The 24,150-nt window shown below is 44.5% G+C and overlaps 5 protein-coding genes across 5 annotated transcripts; 4 read left to right on the top strand and 1 right to left on the bottom strand.

Moving 5' to 3' along the window:
* Positions 1-20: 20 nt before the first annotated feature.
* Positions 21-2,333, bottom strand: O0I10_004901 (uncharacterized protein; the record flags this gene model as incomplete). Its single annotated transcript, XM_058484950.1, has 5 exons — positions 21-1,362; positions 1,438-1,598; positions 1,659-1,750; positions 1,810-2,095; positions 2,154-2,333. The coding sequence occupies 5 exons, from the start codon at positions 2,331-2,333 to the stop codon at positions 21-23; spliced, it is 2,061 nt and encodes a 686-aa protein (XP_058344449.1).
* An 8,313-nt stretch (positions 2,334-10,646) lies between these two features.
* O0I10_004900 (uncharacterized protein) lies at positions 10,647-12,520 on the top strand (the record flags this gene model as incomplete). The annotated part of the gene is made up of 4 exons (XM_058484949.1): positions 10,647-11,397; positions 11,467-11,565; positions 11,644-12,375; positions 12,435-12,520. The coding sequence occupies 4 exons, from the start codon at positions 10,647-10,649 to the stop codon at positions 12,518-12,520; spliced, it is 1,668 nt and encodes a 555-aa protein (XP_058344448.1).
* A 1,304-nt stretch (positions 12,521-13,824) lies between these two features.
* Positions 13,825-14,520, top strand: O0I10_004899 (uncharacterized protein; the record flags this gene model as incomplete). The annotated part of the gene is made up of 2 exons (XM_058484948.1): positions 13,825-14,301; positions 14,359-14,520. 2 exons carry the CDS (start codon positions 13,825-13,827, stop codon positions 14,518-14,520), a joined length of 639 nt encoding a protein of 212 aa, XP_058344447.1.
* A 5,784-nt stretch (positions 14,521-20,304) lies between these two features.
* Positions 20,305-21,682, top strand: O0I10_004898 (uncharacterized protein; the record flags this gene model as incomplete). The annotated part of the gene is made up of 3 exons (XM_058484947.1): positions 20,305-20,509; positions 20,574-20,757; positions 20,821-21,682. 3 exons carry the CDS (start codon positions 20,305-20,307, stop codon positions 21,680-21,682), a joined length of 1,251 nt encoding a protein of 416 aa, XP_058344446.1.
* A 955-nt stretch (positions 21,683-22,637) lies between these two features.
* Positions 22,638-24,080, top strand: O0I10_004897 (uncharacterized protein; the record flags this gene model as incomplete). The annotated part of the gene is made up of 2 exons (XM_058484946.1): positions 22,638-22,978; positions 23,042-24,080. The coding sequence occupies 2 exons, from the start codon at positions 22,638-22,640 to the stop codon at positions 24,078-24,080; spliced, it is 1,380 nt and encodes a 459-aa protein (XP_058344445.1).
* Positions 24,081-24,150: the final 70 nt, after the last annotated feature.

Genomic DNA, 24,150 nt, shown 5'->3' with positions numbered 1-24,150 from the left:
ACAAGCGTACTTTTTTTTATTTACTTTAGCCATTGATTATAAGATTTCAACAGGGTACGTTTACTACCTGATCGACCTGTTGTTTGGCAATCCTTTTCCAATGCAAAGATAGCATCGCGTACAGTGACTTTACGCATACTTGGATCACCCAATCGATGTGTTCGACCAATAGTAGAAGGTGGTAAAAACAAGCCAAGGCCATCATGTCGTAAATCACGTCCAGCGGCACCTCTTCCACGTCCAGCACCACGTTTAAGACCATCACCTGTTTTACGACCACGCGGTCTTCCACGTCCACGAGGAGATCCATCATCAAGACCACCACTACCACCAGCAACGCCACCTTCTGCTGCTCCTGCTGCTCCTGCACCAGCTCCAGCACTACCAGAGGATCGTGGGGTGCCACCACCAGGGGTTGTTGATGTATCCTTGTTACCCGTCAACATCCAGCTTTTGCGTACACCACCAATGGCACGAATCAAGGCAGTTTCACTGGTGCTGCCTCCTTTTCCTGATCCATCACCAGAGGCTCCACCAGGACCAGAACCACGTGCACCACCACTGGCAGGACCACCACCAGCACCTGTACCATCTTTGTCCTTTTTCTTCTTTTTGGATTTGCCATCTTCGCCTTCACCTTCACCCATTTGCATCCTTCGTTCACGTTCAGCGAGCAATTCCTTTCGTTTACGTTCTTCTTCACGTTCAGCACGCTCAATCGCCAACAGTTGCTTTCTTGGGTCTTGTTGCACAACAATGCGATACAAGGGATGGCCTGTCCTTTCATCCAGAGGCGGAGGAGCACTTCCTGCTTGTGACATGACACGATGTTTGGATGCATCCACCATTTGTTCTACCAATCCACGCAATCGTTCTTGTGTTGCAAGCGCCAAATAGGATATAAAATCTTGATCCACATTGCTGATTTGTAAAGGTTGCGCCAATTCAAGCACACGTGATCGTAACATGTCGCCATTCATGAAATCTTGTATCTTGGATCGATCCACACCATCAGGCAATATAGCTCCTGTGCCATCACCCTCCTTTAAAAAGTGCTCGGCTTCTTCACGTAAATCCACACCAGCGTATCCCATCACATCCGTCAATGTATCGTAATCAATTCGATCACCACCGCCACCGCCACCTCCACTTCCACCAGGAGCAGGTGTACTACTTGTAGGTGTGGCTGTTCGCATCATGTTGCCAGCACCACCAGGAACAGCTGTAGCGGCTGCCGAACGAGGAATTTGCAATCCAGCAGGTGTTTTGAAAGTGGAAGATGTCATTGGCGTACTGATAGGTGGGCCCATTGGCATGCCTGGGGGTATATGTTCCTGCTTGGGTCGTTTCATTTGTGGTGTACTATAAGAAAAACGAAATCCCATTCAATCATCCCTATTCTCTTTCTCTTTCTCTTTGTTGATAATATACACTTACATGATGCCTGCCATATTCTGTGCACTGGATATAGGTCGTTTCTCGCTTGCCTTAGTGTCCTGATTCGGCTTGTTCTTCAAATCTTCCAATTGTTGATATTGTTGTTGACCCAACAAGGATCGTGCTTGGGTCAAAAACTGCTCAGGCGTAATCACATTATTCTATAGATACCATCATGATGTTGAATACATGGTAGAAAAGTGGGATCGCGTTTGACGTACCTGTAACTGTCGAAAGAGATCAAAGAATTGGTCTTTGCGTTCTGGTGGTAATTGTGATGTGATGTTTTCTAAGAGTGTGGTGGAATTGGTTGCTATATATCGATCCATCATTAGCATCCAATGTTTCGATACACCCACCAAAAGACCTTACGTGGTTGTGATTGAACAGGTACCGAATTGCCAGCTGTGGATGTGATGACAGGTGAAGGTGTAGGTTGTTGAGAGGATGGCATGGACATGGACATGACATGGACGTTGGATGGCATAGCAGCAGCACTACCACCACTGGTTGGCATCACCCATGGTACTCCTCCACTACCACTACTGGAAGGTGTCTGTTGTTGTTGTTGTTGTTGTATAGCATGCTGTGGTGTCGTTGCTGGTGATATCGGTTGACTGTTGGTGCCACCACTCGTATTGCCTTGACCTAATAGATTCTTCACTTGGCGTGTCAATGGAAACGAAAGAACACGCTTGTATGTATAGAACACTTACCAGATCGGTGCCATTGGAACCACCCAATAATTGTTGTAATTCGGCAGGAAGACCATCTTGGCCCGACATGTTTTGCACCATGGACTGGAACGATGCATCACTCGCGCTGTTGTCTCCCAAAAACTCTTGGAGGTTGAAGTTCAAGTGGTTGGATTGCTTTTGGTCGTCGCCATCCGCCATGGTTGTAGATCGTTTGGGAAAGAGAGAAAGCGGTAAATTGAAAAACACTCAGCTGCACTGTGGAGCCACCACCACCCCATTTGGCAATTCGATCCCACCACCCCTCCAAGCTTGCATTGTTATCCATTGTTCACTAGATTCGTGTGTCTCCCATCGTTTATTAATAAAGCATTCATCTTACAAGATGTATTACGCCGCTACTGCTGCTAAGGTCTAACCACTGTTTAAAACAAAATGAATCAATCAGACCCTTTCCTCTCTATCACAGCAGCAGTTACAAATGGGTACTATTTTACAATCCTACATTTACCATACCATACCATACCATACCACATCACGTGCTCACATACGACGAGATCCAACGAAAGAAGGAAGGTTTCTTACACTATCCATGCTTTGAAATAGATGGCCAACGTAATTTTCGTATTCGCTAAAGTAATCCTTTAATCCAAGATCATTCACAAGAGATGGATTGAGAATGCAACAATAAATTGCTCCAATGAGGGGATACATCGACTTGGGAAGTTCCTATAATTTGGACGTGCACCGTTGTTGTGCAAAGGTGAATGGATGGATGTGATGCGTGGTGGCGAGTTATTGCATGTCCTAGTTGGATGGTGACGATTGACAGGTTGCACGAAGGATGATGGTAGTTGCTATCATTGTATTCTCGATATTCCCTTAACAGCGTAAATATCATGTCGAATGCGTATAGCATTGCTACTCACACAGGATAAGACGAAGTATTATGGGTATGGTTCCACTGAATGGATAGTGAGAAAACATATTTTTTGGAGATCTATTGATGGTTGTTCGATATGTTTATGTATTTAGTTGTATTCTCTATCGAGATTATGACAGTATGTTGTGCAAAGATGGGTTTTGTATCGTATGTGTAAAGGCTCTAAGGATGTCCTAATCTGGGCCTTGTGAATTGAAGTATTGATCTCAGGGCTGCTGCCAAGGTACTGTTCTACCTCGTCGGAAATGGCAATGTAGTGGTGAGATAAAGCTTCTTTAATACTTCAAAAGTGATGGCTTTATTCATGTCATTGTGATAAGTATACGTGTGTTAAGAATATAGGATTGCTATTGAATACTCACTTTGAGTGTGAAGAGTGTGTGTGTTCTTTGAATATGAAGCTTTGCGTAAAAGAGAAGGGTTGTGTGCGTGTGTGTGTGGGAAATCAGGGTACATCTATTTTAGAGGAATCGTCCTTCAGCTCAAACCGTCAAGTCAGGTGATCTTGGACTTTTCAACTCCTCCTTCAGTGGTAGTCACAGTCTTTATAAACCCAGCTCGACAACCTTGAAAACGGAGCATGATTTCCGCAGCTGCGTTTTCAGTACGTCCGGTAACTTGTTGCGTTCACTGTGATGGGGTAAGTGCTAAATGCAGCATCACTTGTTGACGGGTACGCTAACATTTCCAAAACGTGTTGCGTATGTCGAAAGGCCCATAGGATTCATAGCTTTTGGAGGCAATTCAAGGAGACAGCAAGTGGGGTATTATGGGAAGGATCTCGTTTACTGCGTTACCGAGTCCATAGTATTCTCTCTTGTCTTGACTTGCGCCATGGCCAGATATCTTTGTGTGCCGATGCCCATAGGATCCGCTTTTGAAGTATCGGTTGCGAGTAAAGGCGATCCGAGTGAGTTGCAAGTGGATAATGTGGGAAGGACTTCGTAATCTACGTCGTCGAGTCCATCTTCCTTTTGGGATTTGGGAAGGTCTTCGTAGTTGCGTCGCCGAGTCCATATTTTCCCCCTTCAACTTGCGCCGTGGCTAGATTTATTCACTAGTAGTAATTTTTACCATATGAAAGCTATTAAAGAGTCCTTGAGAAATATCAAAGCTAGCACTATGGATTCATTTGATTGGATTCAGAAAGAGTAATAGTAACACTACAGCAGGTGAACATCAGGAGATGGGACATAATCGACAACCGCCATTAGATGACGGAAGAGGATAATACATTGGGAGTAAAAATGATCTAATCCTATTGCTGGAGAAGACGTCTCAAGAGCCATGGCACCTTCACGCCTTCGTTCAGCTTTCTATTCCCTTTTCAATCCAACTCCAATCGTATCATCGTCAATCCCTAAACCAAGCACGTGTTCCATGTCTTACACTTGCGCGCTGATTATACGATACTCTAGTTCTTATCTTGAATCCAATGTTTATTCATGAGTGGGCGTGGAAGAAATGACGTGGTAGTGTGAATGTTTATGAAGTATGATAAAGGAGCAGGATTGCAGGACCACATAGAGCCAATGGGTTGGGTATCATCGTGTCATTGTATTCTTGATGGATGCCCTCATAAACATCCTTCGTCCATAATTGCAATATCATCCATGGCTGCAAAACACCTCTTGCCAATCCCATCCAATCCATCATCATCCTCAGCCGTATCCTTGGGATATGGTCCATCATTCCTGCCAATGACAACACGACAAGCAACCAAAGCAACATCCCAGGCTTTCTCCTCGCTGCATTTCCAAAATGTTGGTTGAAAAGAGCCATCATGTGATTGCTGCTGGTACTCTTCCTTTTCTATCCGGCTGTTGACCAATCACTTGCTCGCATCTCAACCAGGTGTTGCAGCGTACTCGATTGCTGATGTGCTGTGATCCAAGCTAGACATCACCTTCTAGATGGGCCAAGCGATCCAACTCGGTCAATGTAACCAATTCCTTCCATCCCATGTACCCAAAACGATATCCAGATCCATATCCATATCCATAAGAAGTCGTATGTATTGAAAACAAGTTGCTACACGTAAATAAAGCTGGTTCTATATGATGGCTATCTGCTGATCACGTAAAAAGACTGCAAGACACGTTGCTGCAAGTACCTTGAAGCAATGGTGTGTAGAGATCGCTAATGGCAACTGCTGGAATGAATGCGTTACGTTTGATTGCGGTAGAAGAGTGTACAAGAGAGCGCGTTGTGTCAAGAGACTCGTGTGTTGAAGAAGAGTGACAAGAAGGCTGTGCACGCCATGAACTTGCCATTCAGTCAAAGACAATCGGATTACGATAGCTGTAGGATTGACATGATGGGTTGAAGCAGGACAATCGTTCGCAGGTGGTAGTTGTATACTTGAATGGGCCAACAATCGAGAATGGGAGGAAGAGGCAAGAAGTTGGCGAGTGGAAGACTTGGAAATTAAGTAGACTTTTCTGTTGCTTGGATGACACGTGTGTTTTTTGAGCGTTGTTCAATCACATCCCCTCGGATCAAGAAAGTTGAAGGATGGTCATGATGGACTGGAGCAGGACAATCGTTCACATGCATTGGGTTGGGCAACAAAGGTGGTTGGGAGGAATGGGCTATTAGCTGGCAGTTTACAAATAACTTTGCAAGATGATTTTTGTGAAATTGGATGATACTTCTGTGTTTGAGCGTTTTTCAGTCAAATCCTCTCGGATCAAGAAAGTTGAAGGATGGAAATGATGGGCTGGAGCAGGACAATCGTTCACATACATTGGATTGGGTAACAAAGATGAATGGGAGGGAGAGGCTATTAGCTGTGACTTATGAATGGTTACTAAATAGTGTAAAAGTACCATGCATGAACCCTTCAGGTCCGTCCGATCGCCTGTGTTACACAAAGAAGCCCGTCTGCATCTTTGACTCTCTCAGGTCTACCTACTCGACACTGAACAAAGATCACTTGCCATATAGCATCACGCTTACAACATAACACGCCCATATCTCAAGATTTCAGAATCAAACATGGGGTCTTTAATAGAACAACATGCTCGGCGGGGTGAAAGTGATCTTGGGTCAAAGTTTCAAGTTCATCGTGGCTAATCCCAGATTTCGCAATGTCGCCACCAGCCAAACTGGATCCAGGGGTCGACCTCCTCGACGACGACGACCAAAAAAATATTTTTTGGGCTAGTTGCGACATTGAACGTGAAACTTTCACACAAGGTGCTGTTGGCCAAGCCGAGCCCATTGCTCTAATAAAAACCCCACGTTTCATTGTAAAGTTTGGAGATACAGGCACCTTTATGTTTGTAAGCGTGATGCTATATGAGAAGTGGTCTTTGTTTAATGTCAAATAGCTGGACCCTGACAGAGCAAAAGATGCAGAGGGTCGTGTTGTGTAACACAGCTACGTTTGCATGACTGGAAAGATGGAAGGATGATACTGTATACTATTGACAATAGCCCATACATTGCGAGCTATCAGCCATTTCCTCACAATCAGCGTTGTTGCAAAATCCACTGCATGTGAACGATGCTCCTGCTCCAGACATTCATTTCCATGATTCAATTATCTTGATCCGAGCTGATTTGGCTGAGCTACGGTCAAAGAGATATTACATGAATCCAGACATCAGCATACGTTCGAATGTCTCAGCTGATTAATCCTTGTTCGACCGTAACTCAACCAAATAAGTTCGGATCAAGCTACTTTAGCCATGGAAATGGATGTCTGCAGCAGGAGCATCGTTCCCATCACGTAGATTTTGCAACAATGTTGATTGGATAAAAGTGGTTGTTAGCTGCCAATGTATGGCCTGGAAATGAGGTTTGCGTACCTGTCATGCATCGTCCCTGAAGTCCTGACTTTTTAGCTGAGTTACCCAAAGAGGTCCTTCTGCATCTTTTGCTCTATTATAGCCATACTACTTTACATTAAACAAAGACCACTTGTCATATATAGTCACGCTTACAAACATAAAGGTACCTGTATCTCCGAACTTTACAATGAAACGTGGGGTTTTTATTAGAGCAATGGGCTCGGCTTGGCCAACTACACCTTGTGTGAAAGTTTTACGATCAAACTTGCCAATCCCAGATTTCGCAATGTCGCCACCAGCCAAACTGGATCCAGGGGTCGACCTCTTCGAAGACGACGACCAAAAAAATATTTTTTGGGCTGTTTGCGACATTGAACGCGAAACTTTCACGCAAGGTGTAGTTGGCCAAGCCGAGCACATTGCTCGAATAAAAACCCCACGTTTCATTGTAAAGTTTAGAGATACAGGCATCTTTATGTTTGTAAGCGTGACTATATATGACAAGTGGTCTTTGTTTAATGTAAAGTAGTATGGCTATAATAGAGCAAAAGATGCAGAAGGACCTCTTTGGGTAACTCAGCTAAAAAGTCAGGACTTCAGGGACGATGCATGACAGGTACGCAAACCTCATTTCCAGGCCATACATTGGCAGCTAATAGCCACTTTTGTGCATTCCCAACTTTTGTGCATTCTATTGTAGGTGGACGATGCTCCTGCTCTAGACATTCATTTCCATAATTAAAGTAGGTTGATCCGAGCTGATTTGGTTGAGTTACGCTCACACAAGATTACATCGGTTGAGCTACATCGAGCGTGCTTTATGTCCAGAGTGGTGTAATCTCTCTTTGACCGCAGCTCAGTCAAATCAGCTCGGATCAACCTACTTTAATCATGGAAATGAATGTCTAGAGCAGGGGCATCGTTCCCAGAAGTGGATCCCGCAACAATGATGATTGGATAAAATTGGCCGTTAGCTAGCAATACATGCCTGTTCCTAGACGATCCATAAAGTAATTATACATTGACCCTTTCATTCATGCAAACGTAGCTGTGTTACACAACACGACCCTCTGCATCTTTTGCTCTGTCAGGGTCCAGCTATTTGACATTAAACAAAGACCACTTCTCATATAGCATCACGCTTACAAACATAAAGGTGCCTGTATCTCCAAACTTTACAATGAAACGTGGGGTTTTTATTAGAGCAATGGGCTCGGCTTGGCCAACAGCACCTTGTGTGAAAGTTTCACGTTCAATGTCGCAACTAGCCCAAAAAATATTTTTTTGGTCGTCGTCGTCGAGGAGGTCGACCCCTGGATCCAGTTTGGCTGGTGGCGACATTGCGAAATCTGGGATTAGCCACGATGAACTTGAAACTTTGACCCAAGATCACTTTCACCCCGCCGAGCATGTTGTTCTATTAAAGACCCCATGTTTGATTCTGAAATCTTGAGATATGGGCGTTTTATGTTGTAAGCGTGATGCTATATGGCAAGTGATCTTTGTTCAGTGTCGAGTAGGTAGACCTGAGAGAGTCAAAGATGCAGACGGGCTTCTTTGTGTAACACAGGCGATCGGACGGACCTGAAGGGTTCATGCATGGTACTTTTACACTATTTAGTAACCATTCATAAGTCACAGCTAATAGCCTCTCCCTCCCATTCATCTTTGTTACCCAATCCAATGTATGTGAACGATTGTCCTGCTCCAGCCCATCATTTCCATCCTTCAACTTTCTTGATCCGAGAGGATTTGACTGAAAAACGCTCAAACACAAAAGTGTCATCCAAGCAACAGAAAAGTCTGCTTAATTTCCAAGTCTTCCGCTGCCAACTTATTTGCCTCTTCTTCCCATTGTCAACTCCTGCGAACGGTTGTCCTCCTTCAGCTCATCATGTCAATCCTACAACTCTCTCGATCCGATTGTCTTTGACTCATGGCAGGTCCATGGCGTGTACACAGCCTTCTTGTCATTCTATTACAACACACGACTCTCTTGACACAACACACCCTTCTCTGCCACAACCAATCGTAACAGCGTCCATTCCAGCAACTGCTATCAGCGAGATCCTCAACTCGATTGTCTCAAACAGCGTTCACAGCCTTGTCATTCTATACAACACACGCTCTCTTGTAGTACAATCCTCTGCCGCAACCAAACGCTATTAGGAAGGTCTCGACTCGCTTGTCCCAAGTTACTTGCAGCATCCTGCAGCCATTTTTCAAGTGGTCAGCAGATAGAAGCAGCTTTATTTACGTGTAGCAACAAGTTTCAATACATACGATGTGTATCCGGATATTGTTTGGTACATTGGCATGAAAGGGGAACTTCATCTGGTTAAGCTGGAAGGGAAATGGCCAAGTATGAGATGGAAAAGGAAGCATACCAGCAGGGATCACATGACTCTTTTCATCAACCTGTTGGTTATGATGGATGAGTGCAATCAAGTGCAGTGATGAGAAACCTTGAAATGTTGCTTTGGTTACATCTCGCGTCGTCGACAGGAACGATGGGATCATATGATGTGGATATGACTGATGATGATGATGGATGGGATGCGATGAACGAAAGGGTTTATATCTTTGGCGAAGGGAGGTGTTTTACAGCCATGGATGGTACTGGAGCCAATGAATACAGCAGCGATTTTGCAATCATGGAATGAAGGACGTTTACTGTATTGTGTGCGACTCTTTGACTTTTCCATTGAATGGTGTATTAGATGAGCTCATAATATGGGCTAAATGGGGATCACTTGGATTGAAAGGGGGAATAGAAATAGGAAAGTCGGAAAATGAGATGGGATCATTTACATCATCGTATTGAGTTGCTTTTGTGTTTTAAGCGTGATGCTATATGAGCAGTAGTCTTTGTTCATTGTTAATTGCCTCATTCGTATTAGAGCCAAAGATGCAGAAGGATTTGGTTGTGTAACAATGGACTTGAAGCGTCGACGCTATTGGTGGAGAAATGCATAATGGTTTCATATTATACGAGGTCGTATTGGACAGCACTTATATAGCTTGTGTGCAATGTCATTGTGAGAACAAGAAGTATGAGCGAATTCAAAACTCTGATTTCAATGTATGAAAGTTGAGATGAGAGATGAAAGATATCGACGTTGTTGAGGATACCTTTTGGCTGAGCCGCCGTTGTCAGTAGTGAGTCCTTTCAGGTACACTGATCATTCTTTTTCGCCCGCAAGTTGCATTTCCTATTCAGCCCACAATACACACTGCTGGTACGTGATGATAGATCATTGAGTGAATGATCACTCGATACATTTATACACAACCATAATACCTTTGTGAGAACAAAGATAATCACTGCATCTGGAAAGTATCTGCTGGGAACGTGCCAAGTCTTATATCCCTATTCTAAAGATTTTCCTTTGTATAGTGGGGTAGCTATACTGCTTGACGCGCTCATTTGCATCCCAACAGCCCTCCTTTGTTATAATAAAGAACATTTTCGTGACGTACGCACCATTCTACACGTAATAAAACCCAATAACACACCAAGTGTCAAGGGAAATAAGGGAAGAAGGGCAACCTGCACTATGGTTGCTATGATTTTTTGATACACCCGTTTGCTTCCAAATCACACTGTTTATTTAAATAAACTATTGTATCGAGATCTACAGACGATTCTACCCGTAAATTGACTTGGTAACGCGCCATTTGCAAAGTGAGATCGAGTGGGCGTGAAATGGGACTGTGTGGGCGGGAGTGTTTTAAGTCGACTTCGTTTCCATGGCAATAGTTCCTCCTCTTTCCGCAATGCCATCTCAAGTTCATCAAGAACCGGCTCGCTTCTTTCCTCTTGTGCTCGTGCTCGCCGCATTGAAATGGAACGTTTTCGAACAAGTACATTTCATGTGGGTGATGCCAATTGCCTTCTTTCTCGGTGTCGTTGTTCCTTTGGTTCGGTGGGGGCTTTCGCGTCCCAACAATCGGTTGACTCACGTCCCGATTGCCAGCAATGCTGACTGCTCGGCCGGCGTGCCGTTGCGGGCGGCCAGGGAAAAGGTGAGTGATTCGACACAGGTGCCTACTAGCCCTGTTGTCATGGCTAATCGTCAACCCTGGGTAGCTCCAGTGGTTCCATGCAAGGCGCAAGCCTGCGAGTATCCTGGTATGTTGTTCTCAACACGACCAGTAGCACAAGTGCCCCGTCATCATGGCGACATGTCGGCCTTGGAGGGTGATGCTATTATCAACACATCATCAGCTGTGGATCTTTTCAAGCCATCCAAGCAAGTTACAAGCACACCACGGTCACCACCAAAGTTGCTTCAAGGAATGGCTATGCATAAAGCCATGCAGCACGTGTACGGCTTACCGTCACAGAAGCCTACTACTACAGCAAGAACATCATTAGCATTGTCATCATCACCACCTGCATCCGCATCTTTGGCATCATCATCATCATCATCATCATCATCTGCATTGGCATCCACATCATCTGCATCGGCATCATCATCATCATCATCATCTGCATCATCCGCATCATCATCCTTAGACGAGCTTTGTAAGTATACTTTATGAAAGGATCGTTATCTCTACATTACATTGACGCTAACTGATTTATACTTTATAGGTGAAGCTCTCGAGAAGCTCGATATCTATGAGCCGGACACGGATGTGCCAGATGCTCTTCCTGGCACTCCTGAACAATTACGAGAGATCGTAGAGAATGGTAAGTGGATTACATCTTGGAAGTGATACCAAGTATGGCATGATCTCATATTAATCCAAAAATCTCTCTTTTTTATAGAGGACGCAGATGCCTCAGAGCAAGCACCAGTCATTGAAGACATGCAAGATACAACCATGGCATCACCATCACCATCACCATCGCCACCATCATTGCCATTGCCATTGCCATTGCCACCACCACCACAAGAACCAGCGATCATGTATACCCAAGTGGTGCCACCGCCAATCACCATCCATCCGGAGGCCACACCGGAAGTAGTAGTAGCAGCAGTAGTCGCAGCAGCAGCATCACCAGCACCAGCGGCATCAGCAATACCTGTTGCATCCACCACAGGTAGCAGCAATAACCGATCACGGTTAGAGATCCGAAGGCCAGTTATTCGGCCTCGAAGTCGCCTTCGATGGCATAGACAAAGTGGGAATCCACCACCCCCACTTCCAAGACCGCCACCATCACCACCAAGGCCACCAATACCATCATCACCGCCACCACAACCACCAACACCTCCCGCCTCCACATCCTCGGCCATGAAACAAGAGGATAGAGCAAGGCCAATTGCATGTCCAAAAAGGCGCGTCAAAAGGCCGGAGTTGGTGTCACCACCACCACCACCATCATCATCATCAACAACAGCATTACCATCATCATCATCAAGGATACCATCACCTATACCACCGTCAATACCATCATCAATACCATCATCATCATCATCCACATTGCCTTCTTCGGAAGCAGAGCCTGCACCACCTTCATCAATTTTGGTTGAATATGCTGAACAAGCAGATTCATGTAAGTATACTATCATTGGGATGAATGACCTTATATGATACTAACTTTTAATCCTTTAGTCATGGGCGGAGACGACATCTTGGCAGAGATCATAGGGACCGATTTCGATCCCTATGATGTAGCAGTCTTCAATGAAGACGTATAGTAAGTTACATGCTATAGGTGTCATGGTTTAAATCACTCACATGCATATTGTATATAGATGCCCATAGAGTTTCTCAGCAAGAATTGCGAGATAGTTTGGTGGATGGAAAACCCCAGCCCGGATTCAGGCGTGCATTTCAGCTATGCCAGTTGCTTGCACATACGGAAGGATCGGCATGAAGGTATCCCGACGGGAGTTTCTTGCACGTCAACGTCTATCACTTTTAGGGCGTTGCCATGGCGATGACGTATCGTTCCAAGGATCCCTTGTTCCCATGCTACGATTAAGTCACAAAGCATTTGCGGTGTCTTTCTCCTGGTGGATCAAGAGCCAAAGGGCGATTCACTCATTATCATCATCATGTTACCCACTGGGGTATGGGATTGGACTTGAAAAGGCAAGTTAAAATCAGTGACATTGCTTGGATACCATTTATACTAATCATCCTTTGTCTTTTTATGTGGGGGTGGGTCATGGTGTATGCCGTGATACATCCCTACATAGTTTGACCGCCCTTACATGTTTTGGATGATGGTGTTTGGGCACAAGCGGTAATCATCTTTGAAGTGGGTACTTGGAAAAAACAAAAAACATCAAGACATCGACTTGCATGGGCATCGTAGTTTGGGACTTGGGACCTGGAATGGTACGTGGTCGTTATGGTAGCGCTCGTGAAGTGGTAGGCGTTGCGTGTAGGATTCTCTCGAAGGGTGTAAATCCTGCATGCTTGATTCCTTCATTTTATAGATGCACTGGTGTACTGGGATGTCACGTTCTGTTTCTGGTGTTGTGGGTTCTTCCTGAAACCAGAGTGAGGGCTCCTGCTCTTTTTGGGGAGTAGAGTTCTCTTTTCTTTTTATCGGTGGTGCAGCCGATGTGGATGACAAGGACTATCAATTTGGGACACGCCTCTCTATTGTCATGAGACCTCTCTTCATTCTATTGGTGGCGGATGACAAGACTATCAACGTTGGCACAAGTCCTCTCTTCATTTTATTGGTGGTGAAGCCGATGCGGATGACAAAGACTATCATTTGGCCCAAGTCCTCTCTTCGTTGTATTGGTGGCGGATGACAAGACTATGAACGTTGGCACAAGTCCTCTCTTCATTTTATTGGTGGTGGGACCGATCCTGATGACAAGATTATCAACGTTGGCACAAGTCCTCTCTATTGCTATGAGACCTCTCTTCATTCTATTGGTGGCGGTTGCCGAAGACAATCAATGTTGGCCCAAGTCCTCTCTTCATTTTATTGGTGGCGGATGACAAGATTATCAACATTGGCACAAGTCCTTCTATTGCCATGAGTCCTCTCTTCATTCTATTGGTGGCGGATGACAAAGACAATCAACGTTGGCACAAGTCCTCTCTTCATTTTATTGGTGGTGGAGCCGATGCGGATGACAAGACTATCAACGTTGGCACAAGTCCTCTCTTCATTGTATTGGTGGTGGAACCGATGTGGATGACAAGACTATCAATTTGGCATGGGCACTTCCTTTTGAGCCTATTCATGAATCAATCCATTCTTGGGTGCAATTCGCATGAGCACAATTTGGCGGCAATTGGTCTTACCAAGGAATATCACGCAAAGCAATCACACGAATGCAATGAGAGGCACAACTTTGGAAGAGGCATTGTCATTGGAGGGGCTCTATACTGGAAACAATCATCACAAGCATCGAGCAATTATCACAGCTATCAAGCTACATCTGATATGGGCCGCCGCCACCATGTCAAGAACACAATCCTATCATACAACAAAACCAAAAGCAAAATGGTATGTGAGTGGTCAAGTAGTATCTATACATGAAACTAACCAGCCTTTGTTCCATAGCAGTATCACAAAAAAAGCACGTCAGCAAAAATATATCAAAAAAAGGCAGCAGCCACATCATACGAACAACAACGATCCTCGATCTTCCTGCGACAAAGCAAGTTCAATCATGCAAAGAAAGGCTCTCTCAATGGAGCAGACCACAATATCATTGTCATGTAATTATTGTATCGTTGCAAGCATCGTTGAAAGAAGGTTTACTTATGTATGGTTATCTATAGGCACACTGACTAGTTTGGTGGAAGCATGCGTAAGACCTCAAGTGAAAGGGCGAAAAGAGTCTGGCGAAGGAGTTGGACTTCATGTAAGACCCTGAGGGCGAAAAGAGTCTGGCGAAGGAGTTGGACTTCATGTAAGACCCAGAGGCGAAAAACAAGTCTGGCGAGGGAGTTGGACTTCAATCAATGATACAGCAACTACAGAGAGTTTGGTCACGTACGTATATCAATGCATTACATTTAAGCGATGTCTAACTTTGTTTGGTGATTTTATTAGCAAAAAACACATTTCAAAAGCAAAAACAAGAAGAGCTTTGGGCAGGAAGACGAGGTGCCACATTGAATAGCATAGATACTATATGCAATAGAAATCAAATCTATCATTAGCTGAGCGTGCAATAAACATAATCAACAAAGGACAATTGCAGTGGGTAATGTTAATCGAGGATCTCGTTTGAAACGCATAAGGATCATGCATTGGCAGAGACTCGCTTCACTCTTACTTTTGGTACCAAATGAACAAACGTCGTCGTGATCCAAGTCCTTCACCAAGATCGACTATTCGCTTCATGCTGCAGCAATGGGAAGTGTCACCTTTCCAACCTTGCCCAATCACCGTGGCTACGATGGATGAGGCGATAAGGATATACTCCATGGACACTTTCTCCATAGCAACCAAGTAAGCTCTGTTGCCATGTGGATCAAGTTGTTGTTGTTGTCAGGGGGTGCTCATCATGCAAAGGCTGCATCAAGTTGACAGGCAAGCATTTGGGCTTGTAATTCACGTGATCTCATACCGCACACAATCCTCAGTCAATCTATAGACTTAACATAGGAGCAATAGTAGTAGTGAATCAATAAAGCTCATGTTGCAATGATCTCAACAGCTCAAGAAACCATGGGTGACCCCTGCCACGACCACCCAACATGGACGGATTATGTATACAAGCACCCATCCATGATAGATGCGCGCAATGATCCTCGCCATTTATGCAGCAGCCTGCACGTGCCACTTCACTCAGCTCCCACTTCTTCCCTCTTCCTCCCAATTCTCAACTGTTGCCCCATTCAAGTGCATACAACTACCTCCTGCGAACGATTGTCCTCCTTCAGCTCATCATGTCAATCCTACAACTCTCTTGATCCGATTGTCTTTGACTCAATGACAGGTCCATGGCGTGTACACAACCTTCTTGTCATTCTATTACAACACACGCTTCTCTGCCACAACCAATCGTAACAGCGTCCATTGCAGCAACTGCGATCAGCGTGATCTTTAACAGCCTTGTCATTCTATACAACACACGCTCTCTTGTAGTACAATCCTCTGCCACAACCAAACGCGACACCAGCTGCTATTAGGAAGGTCAAGACTCGATTGTCTCAAGTTACTTGCAGCATCCTGCAGCCATTTTCCAAGTGGTCAGCAGATAGAAGCAGCTTTATTTACGTGTAGCAACAAGTTTTAATACATACGATGTGTATCCGGATATTGTTTGGTACATTGGCATGAAAGGGAGCTTCATCTGGTTAAGCAGCGAGGGAAATGGCCAAGTATGAGATGGAAAAGGAAGCATACCAGCAGGGATCACATGACTCTTTTCACCAACCTGTTGGTTATGATGGATGGGTGCAATCAAGTGCAGTGATGGGAAACCTTGGAATGTTTCGTTGGCTACTTGTCGCGTCGTCAGCAGGAAGGATGGATCATGTCACATGGAAACGGCCGAGGATGATGTGATAGATGGATGGGATGGAATTGACGAAAGGTGTTTTACAGCCATGGATGAATTGGATTACTTGAGTCAATGCAAACATAAGTAGGGTGGACGACCCATGACCTTGACATTACCCATATCGAACCTGAAAATTGCACACAGGGTATGTGCAGACGCCCTTGTCAATTTCGTTCTCATAAAGACTCCATGCTTCATTATGAAAAGAGGTTGCAATGTGGGTGAGATGGTTCATGAAATGATGTGTTTTGTGTTTCAGCGTTACTCAATCAAATTGCCTCGGATCAAAGCAATTGAAGGATGGAAATGACAAGCTGAAGCAGGAGAATCGTTCACATGTGGTGGATTGGGCAATAGTTGAAAATGGGAGGAGAAGGCTATTAGCCGGGTATTAAGGTATGCTGCCCATGTGTGAGCAATTATGCAGAGAGATGGATTGCAAAACAATGAAATAGCTTATGACGCCACTTGCAATGATATGAGTTTACAAAGACAATCAATGTTCACTGTCGGCAATAGAATGTTGTATACACAAAAGCCATGGCAACCCACGTGATTGCCATGACAACATGGGGGCCAAGATCCTCCGTAGAGATCAACATGGCTTAGATAACTCCTAAGATGAGGGTGGCAGCAATTAGTTGCTTTCATTAATCCCTTTAGGGCTACGAGATTTGTGTGTGAAAGTAAGGGGTGGGAGTAAGTAGTACCTTGGTGGATGCAGCACATGGCTTACAGGGTGGTCACACAACATATAACCCCATCTCGCGTACACTATGTGTAGACTACACGGTTCACCTTTTGGCTGTTTAGATCTGTTGCAGATCATATCTTTTGTGAAAATGCACGGGGCATGTGCCGAGGAAAAAGGTCTTTATCGCAATCGGTCGTCATCCGTGATGGTTTTTGCCATTTGTCCCGGTGACTTTTTGTGTGCAACCATCACCGTCTCGGTTTAAAGACCCATGACAAAAGCATGTAATGTGCATGTACACTCCATTAAACCTTGTCAAACAACGTCGAGTGAGATTCCCACTTTTGTGTATCATCCCGAACAACCAATCCTTCACCGGGACGATGGCATTGTTAAAGGAACAACAACAACATCGTACTACCATTTGTCATTTTGGATTCGGAACACATACACACAAACACACACACACACACAGCGGCTACGTACAATAGGATGAGCGAGAAAAGAAATTGCTTGCAGATTATGCAAACTCTATACCTCGGATGCCACCCGAGTACTACTACTACGCTTTTGACGCAATAATGGTACATTCATTCTCGGCGAATTTCTAAAGACAACAATAGAATTAGCGCGCCAGACTCGATTGAAATCACTGGTAATGGTAGTAGTAGTAGTAATAGTAGGTAGGTGGTGTTGTCACCACTTTACGACATTCTCCAGAAAACAGCAGGCATTTTGTTTCGGTTTAGACTTGGTCTCCTCCCGCTCCCCCAAAAAGTTTACGCTGCTCATCCGGACCAACATGAAATATTAGACAAGTGGATGACAAGTACATCACACCGTAGCATGCGTGTGTGTGTAAAAGTGTGTTTTGTGTATGGGGTCTTTTGTGCTTCCTTGTGTCATGTATGTGGCGCATGGATCGGATATATATATACAAATCGCGTGATCGACACACCCGAAAGCCGTCGTTGGTGTTCACCATTACCACCTCCCCCCATAATAGACCCTCCTTAAAAACACACACACACCTCGAGAAAAGACAATACAAGCGAAACGATATATCCATTTTTGGTCCTTGCTCATTTCTTTTTCGCCCACAACACGCATATTTGAGTATACACACTCAAGGCCCGAAGTTGTGTGTGTGTATGTCATCCAGGAGTTCTTACCAATACTCATTCTCGACCTACATTCATCCACTCGCACATTCACATTCACGGTCCTCGAAACGCGTACATAGCTTTATAGGGTGCATCATCGGGTCGAGGAAAGGTTAATGTCATCCCAAAGCTGCATGCATGCAATGTGCCACCCTAAATGTGAAGCACACTATGGAATACACATAGATGCGCAGTCTTGTTGTGGGGGTAGGTTTCTTTTTATCAAAGCAAAGGGGGATTGCAGGATCCGGGGCAATCGACACGATAGCTGTTGCTGCTTGACGTGTAATGTGGTGTGCGTGTGTGATGAAATGTAAATGTGCCACGCACCCCAACCTCAGTCAGAATTGCAGCACAATGTTGAAAACAAAAAGGAGCAATATCTTGAGCGTGTGTGTGTGTGTGTGTGTGCAAGATCATGTTTCTTTTTTCAATCCAATCACCCCCTAGTTGTTATAGCTTTTGCCCTGGATTACTTATGCACATGTATGTTCCATAACGTACCTCGAGGGAAAAAAAAGGATATTTTCGCGAGCTGTGTGTATGCTTTGTTTTGTCATTTGACGGAAGAGAAAAAGGGGCCAATGTGTGCCTTGGGGGTAGGTGAGGGGCAAAAGGAAAAAACAGGAGTGAGTACATTTACATGTGTGTGGAACTTGGGGGCAAAGAGTAGAAACGCGGGCATGTACACACACACAACTCTCTCATCTCTCACCCTTCCATATGCACTGGCCATCCCGCCAAAAAAGATTAATCTACCCACACATGTATACACCACCCGCCCACACACACACACACATAAACGCGACTCGCTTTGTTCCTCAAACACTTTTAAAAGGTAATCTCGGGATGTTATCGAGTGACATGATCCATAAATGAATAAGGGTCCATGATCCTCGGTATCGTGACCAGAACTCGAAGATTGGTCGAGAAATGATAGCAGCAGCTGTGGATAGGATTATGTATCGGACAACATGTAATATGCAGCAAGGGCAACTTGGGGGAGGGGGTTGATAGTGGGGTAATCTATACAGGGGAGAATGATGATGATGGTGGCCCTCTTCTATTAGTTACCGGGGAATGAACATGATCTTTAGAGATATCATCTTTTCTTTCTGTGTGTGCCTACATGGACCACTTTTCAACTTTGCTTGCATAACATGCCATACAAAATATTATGTATGGCATGCAGCATGGTGCCGAGCCAAGAATAAAAAAACTCTTTCTCTCTCGACGTAAACAAAAAGGGGCAACACCTCTCGCAAAAAGTCGAGGCAACGCCATCAACAAAAGAAGGGCATATACAAACAAACAAGTTTCGTGTAAAGAATCAATTAAGGCATATATGTCATGGGACATTTACAAGAGCACACAAGAAAAAGAGGGTAAAAAGCAATAACACGGGGTCCAGGGGTGATTTGATTTGCACTGCTGCTGATGCTGCTGCTGTGTGTATGCGTATATGTAATGTGAGAGAGGCAAGGTTGGAAAGAAAGAAAGGGGGTTGATACAGGGCGCGAGATGGGCATGTTTAACCCCTTTGTCTCCATCATTACTCACCCCCATCATCACCAACTCCCCGAGTAACAACAATGGAACCTCTTGTCTTTTGGATTACTCGGTGTAGATTGATGGTAGAATGGCAAGATGAGTAGAGATGATGCCATGATAAAACTTCTTTAAAAGACTCGAGTATCATTGCTTGGTCGATATCATTTTAAAAAAAGAGATCGACATGTTGTGAGTGAAAAGGTGGTTGGGCAGGTGGATGATAATAATGGATGATGATGAGCGCGTCACATTCTTGAACGAGCATAAATTAACATTTCTCGGCCGTTTACTATCGTCACTGCAAGCTGCACGACCCACCTTATTCCCCCCATTAGGTCGTTCCTCTGTGTTTTTTGTGGTTAGGGTAAAGTGAGTGAGCAAAAAGTGTGTGTGCCTCTCTCTCTCCTCGCTCTTGCTCCCCCCAAATGCATTCAAAAGTTATAAAAATGGATTTCTTCAGTGTCCTCTCTGGTCAAAAAGCCATCTCTTTTCCGTTTTCTTCTTTCTTCCTCCCTCTCTCTCTCTCTCTCTTTTAATCTCCACACTTGATCCGTGTGTGTAATTTGACATAAATGAACGCCACCATGATGTATACACCACCACCTTCCGAAGACATTGACATGGAACCACATACCGATCACCGATCGGATACTAGCAGCTATGCTTGTGAAGCTGACAACCCATCATTTCGTCCATACATTCTTCAAGCGGATGAAGTAAAGGGTGAAGAGTTTGACATTACTCGTGCGAAATACTCGACATCGCTTGATCCACGTGGCTACATTCCAGGTAAAACATCATCCCTCATCATCATCATCACTTTGATTTTCATTGTATTCACTTTTTTTATTAGTCTATGAATATACAGTGGGCAATCAACCTATTATGTGGGATCGTGAGACAGGCTTTGTACATTTCACTGGTATCTGGAAGTGTCTCGGCAACTCCAAGGCCGACATTGTTCGAGTGGTCGATTCGAATCCGGAATTGGGAGTGACCAAGATTCGTGGTGGGTTCCTCAAGATTCAAGGCACATGGTAAGAAAGAAAGAGGATTGAAAAGAGAGAGGAGCTATGTTGTTAACAAGGCGTTCTTTATAGGATGCCATTCGAATTTGCCAAGATTCTTTGTCTACGTACAGCGTATCGTATTCGTACAAAGCTGATCCCACTCTTTGGACCTGATTTTGTACGTCAGTGTTTGCCACCATCACATGAAGACTATGGGTGTCTCTTGCTTGATCCTCGTAGTGCACCACCATCACGTTCAGCGTCTCATCGTCGATCCACAACAGCCCATCATGCTACTGTATCCTCTTCTAACTCTGCACGTCGAGTACCACGATCCGAACCTTATCAACGTCGTCCAAGTTGTACCTCACGTCCACCACGTCGATCCTCTCGTACTGTGAGGTCCGCTTCTACAAGTAGCAGTGTTAGCAGCACATCAAGCAGCAGCACAACAACCATGTCCGTAGCTCGACTCTTGAATGATGACATGTTGATGATGGGACCTCAACCCACACCTTCATCCTCTTCATCAACAACCTCATCACATCGGGATTCAAGGTCGCCCACACCTGTGCCATCACCATCCTTTACGCATCTTGAAGCACATAAGGGATACATGCACCACGCGTACCACCACCTTCCCGGTCCACGTTTACCGCCGATCCGTGCAGCCACAACAACAACATCAACAACCTATCAACACTTGTTGCCTGTCTTACGCCCACTCGGTGATATCACTGTAGCACCACCCTCACCTTCCGAACTCGCTGTACAAGTATCTTCATCTCTTCCCATGGGTGATGATCTCAATGATACTATTCGCACCGCATTGCTATTACAACGTCTTTCAGCCGATACCGGTGAACGCCCTTTTTCTACTTATGAACCTTGTGTTTTACCCAAACGTGTCACCGTCAACGATCAAGTTTATACTGTCTCCTGGGAACCGTAATCATGCAGTCAACAATGTAACCTTTCCTTACCCCCTTCTTTTATATCTCCCTAATTAGTAAAACGCCTCTCTCTCTCTCTCTCCCTATTACCATCACACACACACACACATACACGCACAACAAACGCATCTCGGTCTTTGCAACGCTATTCTCGGTGAAGTAAGAAAAAAGCATGGCTATGCACCACCTTAGGACCAAGACCAAGAAAAAAAGCAACACCATCTCATCACTACTAGAGGAGGGATTTCTGTATATTATATATCACACTTCTTTGTATAGTTGTTTGCGACAAATGTAAATAGTAAAAGATAAAAAATTAGTAACCTATTTGCTATGATGGATGTTTCGGATATGACACGCCGAGGACAGCTGCAAAGATTGCATGATGTGTGTGGCGAAACAAACAAAGTTTTTAGGGGTTGTCATGTTGTGATACACGACACATTATCGCTATTCGCACTTGACGCTTCGGCCAAGTCCTTCCGGGAATCTGGTTTAAACCAACAACCTCATTCTGCTGCTGCTGCTGCAGGGGGAGGGGAGCAAAAAGATCTTTCCGGTAACCTGACATATCAGGGGCGTGTGTGTCTTTTATCATTTTCTTTGTGTGTGTATGTGTATAAAAAGGATAATATCGCTTTTGTTACTTTTGAACAAGGACATGCATCATCGTTACAAGTAAAAGCATATAAAGCAGTGTTTCTATTCCCTACTTTTCCCGAAGGGCACAATTCATCTCTTTAAATCGAAAAGACCACAGGATAGAAGAAGGGTTATGGTATAAAGAAAAACATGAAATTTTTTCATGGCTCCACGCCTTTTATCTTTTTTGAATAATAAAGCTCCGCAAGGACCGCTGTTCGAAACTTGGGGCCATCATCATCAGTAGCACCACGCTTCTCTTTTCTTTACCTTTCTTTTGTGTATGTCTATGTATGAGATTCATTGTTAATTATGGGCCAACATGTAAGCACGCCCAACGATACCCCTCCTTTTGCATATACAGCAGACGATATCACCTATGACCATCATCTTGATTCTTCAAACAACGCAGTCCTTCTTGAACACCCGGACTTTTATCGCTTGGAAGACCGCCATTTGGAGCGCGATTTGAGCTATATCGATACCCAACATTATGCAGCTCATCCTCCTTCTTCGAATGACTGGACTCAAGTAACCGTATCCCAAATGCCTCAAGGCAAAGTGGCTTCATCAAGTATGGATTTATCAGGCCGATCGCTTATCAAAATCGGGCCAAGTATTGGCAATCTCAGGCACCTCGTGAAACTCGACATGTAAGATATGCAACAACCATGGACATTAGGAGGTTTTTGTTTTTTTTTTCTCACACCTCAAAGATCCTATAATCAGATTACCACGTTACCTGATGAATTTGGATTACTTGTCCAATTACGTTTGTTCAATGCCTCCCATAACAAGTTGCAACGTTTACCGGATACGATAGGACAATTGGAACGGCTCAAGGCATTGAATGTGAGCCATAATGCATTGACGGCCTTACCCGAAACCATGCCTCGATCATTGGTGGTATTGATTGCGCACCATAATGCATTGACCATGGTCCCTGCTCAATTGTCACATACTCGGCTTGTATCACTTCACCTGGATAACAATCCTCAGCTAGTATCCATTCCTGTGCAAGTGGTGGAAATGCCATCAATACGCAAATTAGTAGCACAGGCGTGTGGATTCCCTACCGTAGCTGAATATCCTCTTGTCCATGGTCCTCTCTCACTCAAAGAAATATGTGCACGTCGTTGCTTGTTGCTTCAACGACAACAACAACAAGGGTATCGTCTACCACGACCTTTGGTACGCTATCTTGCCAGTGCCAAAACATGTGCAACATGCAAGGGACCCTACTTTGATCAATGCGTAACACGAGGAAGAATGATTGAGCGTTCAGGTAGCAATATTCTTGTCGAGTATCGTCTTTGTTCACCGCATTGGAATACCGAAGAGGAACGTCTCTTGGATCTCTTTACACAAAAGGATGACATGATAGTAGAACCAACCAAGGTGGATGCATTGGCAGCAGAATGGATGCGTATTTACAAGCAAGAATATTCGTCACCGCCACCACCACCAAAAAGTCATATGAAGAAGGATGATGGAGATGATGAATACTATTATTATTGTCGTCTCGTACCAAGTCGTCATAATTCGATCCAGGAACAACAGCAACAACCATCATCATCATCCATGACCGTAGATACCATGATTGAGAATGAACAATTACCACGTCTCCTCAAGGTCACCACCACCACCACAACGTATAGTGATGGCAAGATACCATCCCCTGATGTTGTTGGTACTTCATCCTCATCATCATCATCAGCTGCAGCCGCTGGTTTGACTGCACCTAGATACTTGTAAGAATAAAAAAAGACCCGCCGTTGTCATGCAAAAAGGAAGCAGGTTGAGGGGGGGGGGAAGGAACATCATT

Source organism: Lichtheimia ornata (assembly GCF_029851405.1).
Source record: "Lichtheimia ornata isolate CBS 291.66 chromosome Unknown scaffold00018, whole genome shotgun sequence".
In the NCBI taxonomy this organism is placed as follows: Eukaryota; Fungi; Mucoromycota; class Mucoromycetes; order Mucorales; family Lichtheimiaceae; genus Lichtheimia; species Lichtheimia ornata.
Note: the sequence above shows the minus strand (reverse complement) of the source record. Positions and strands in the feature narration are given on the sequence as shown.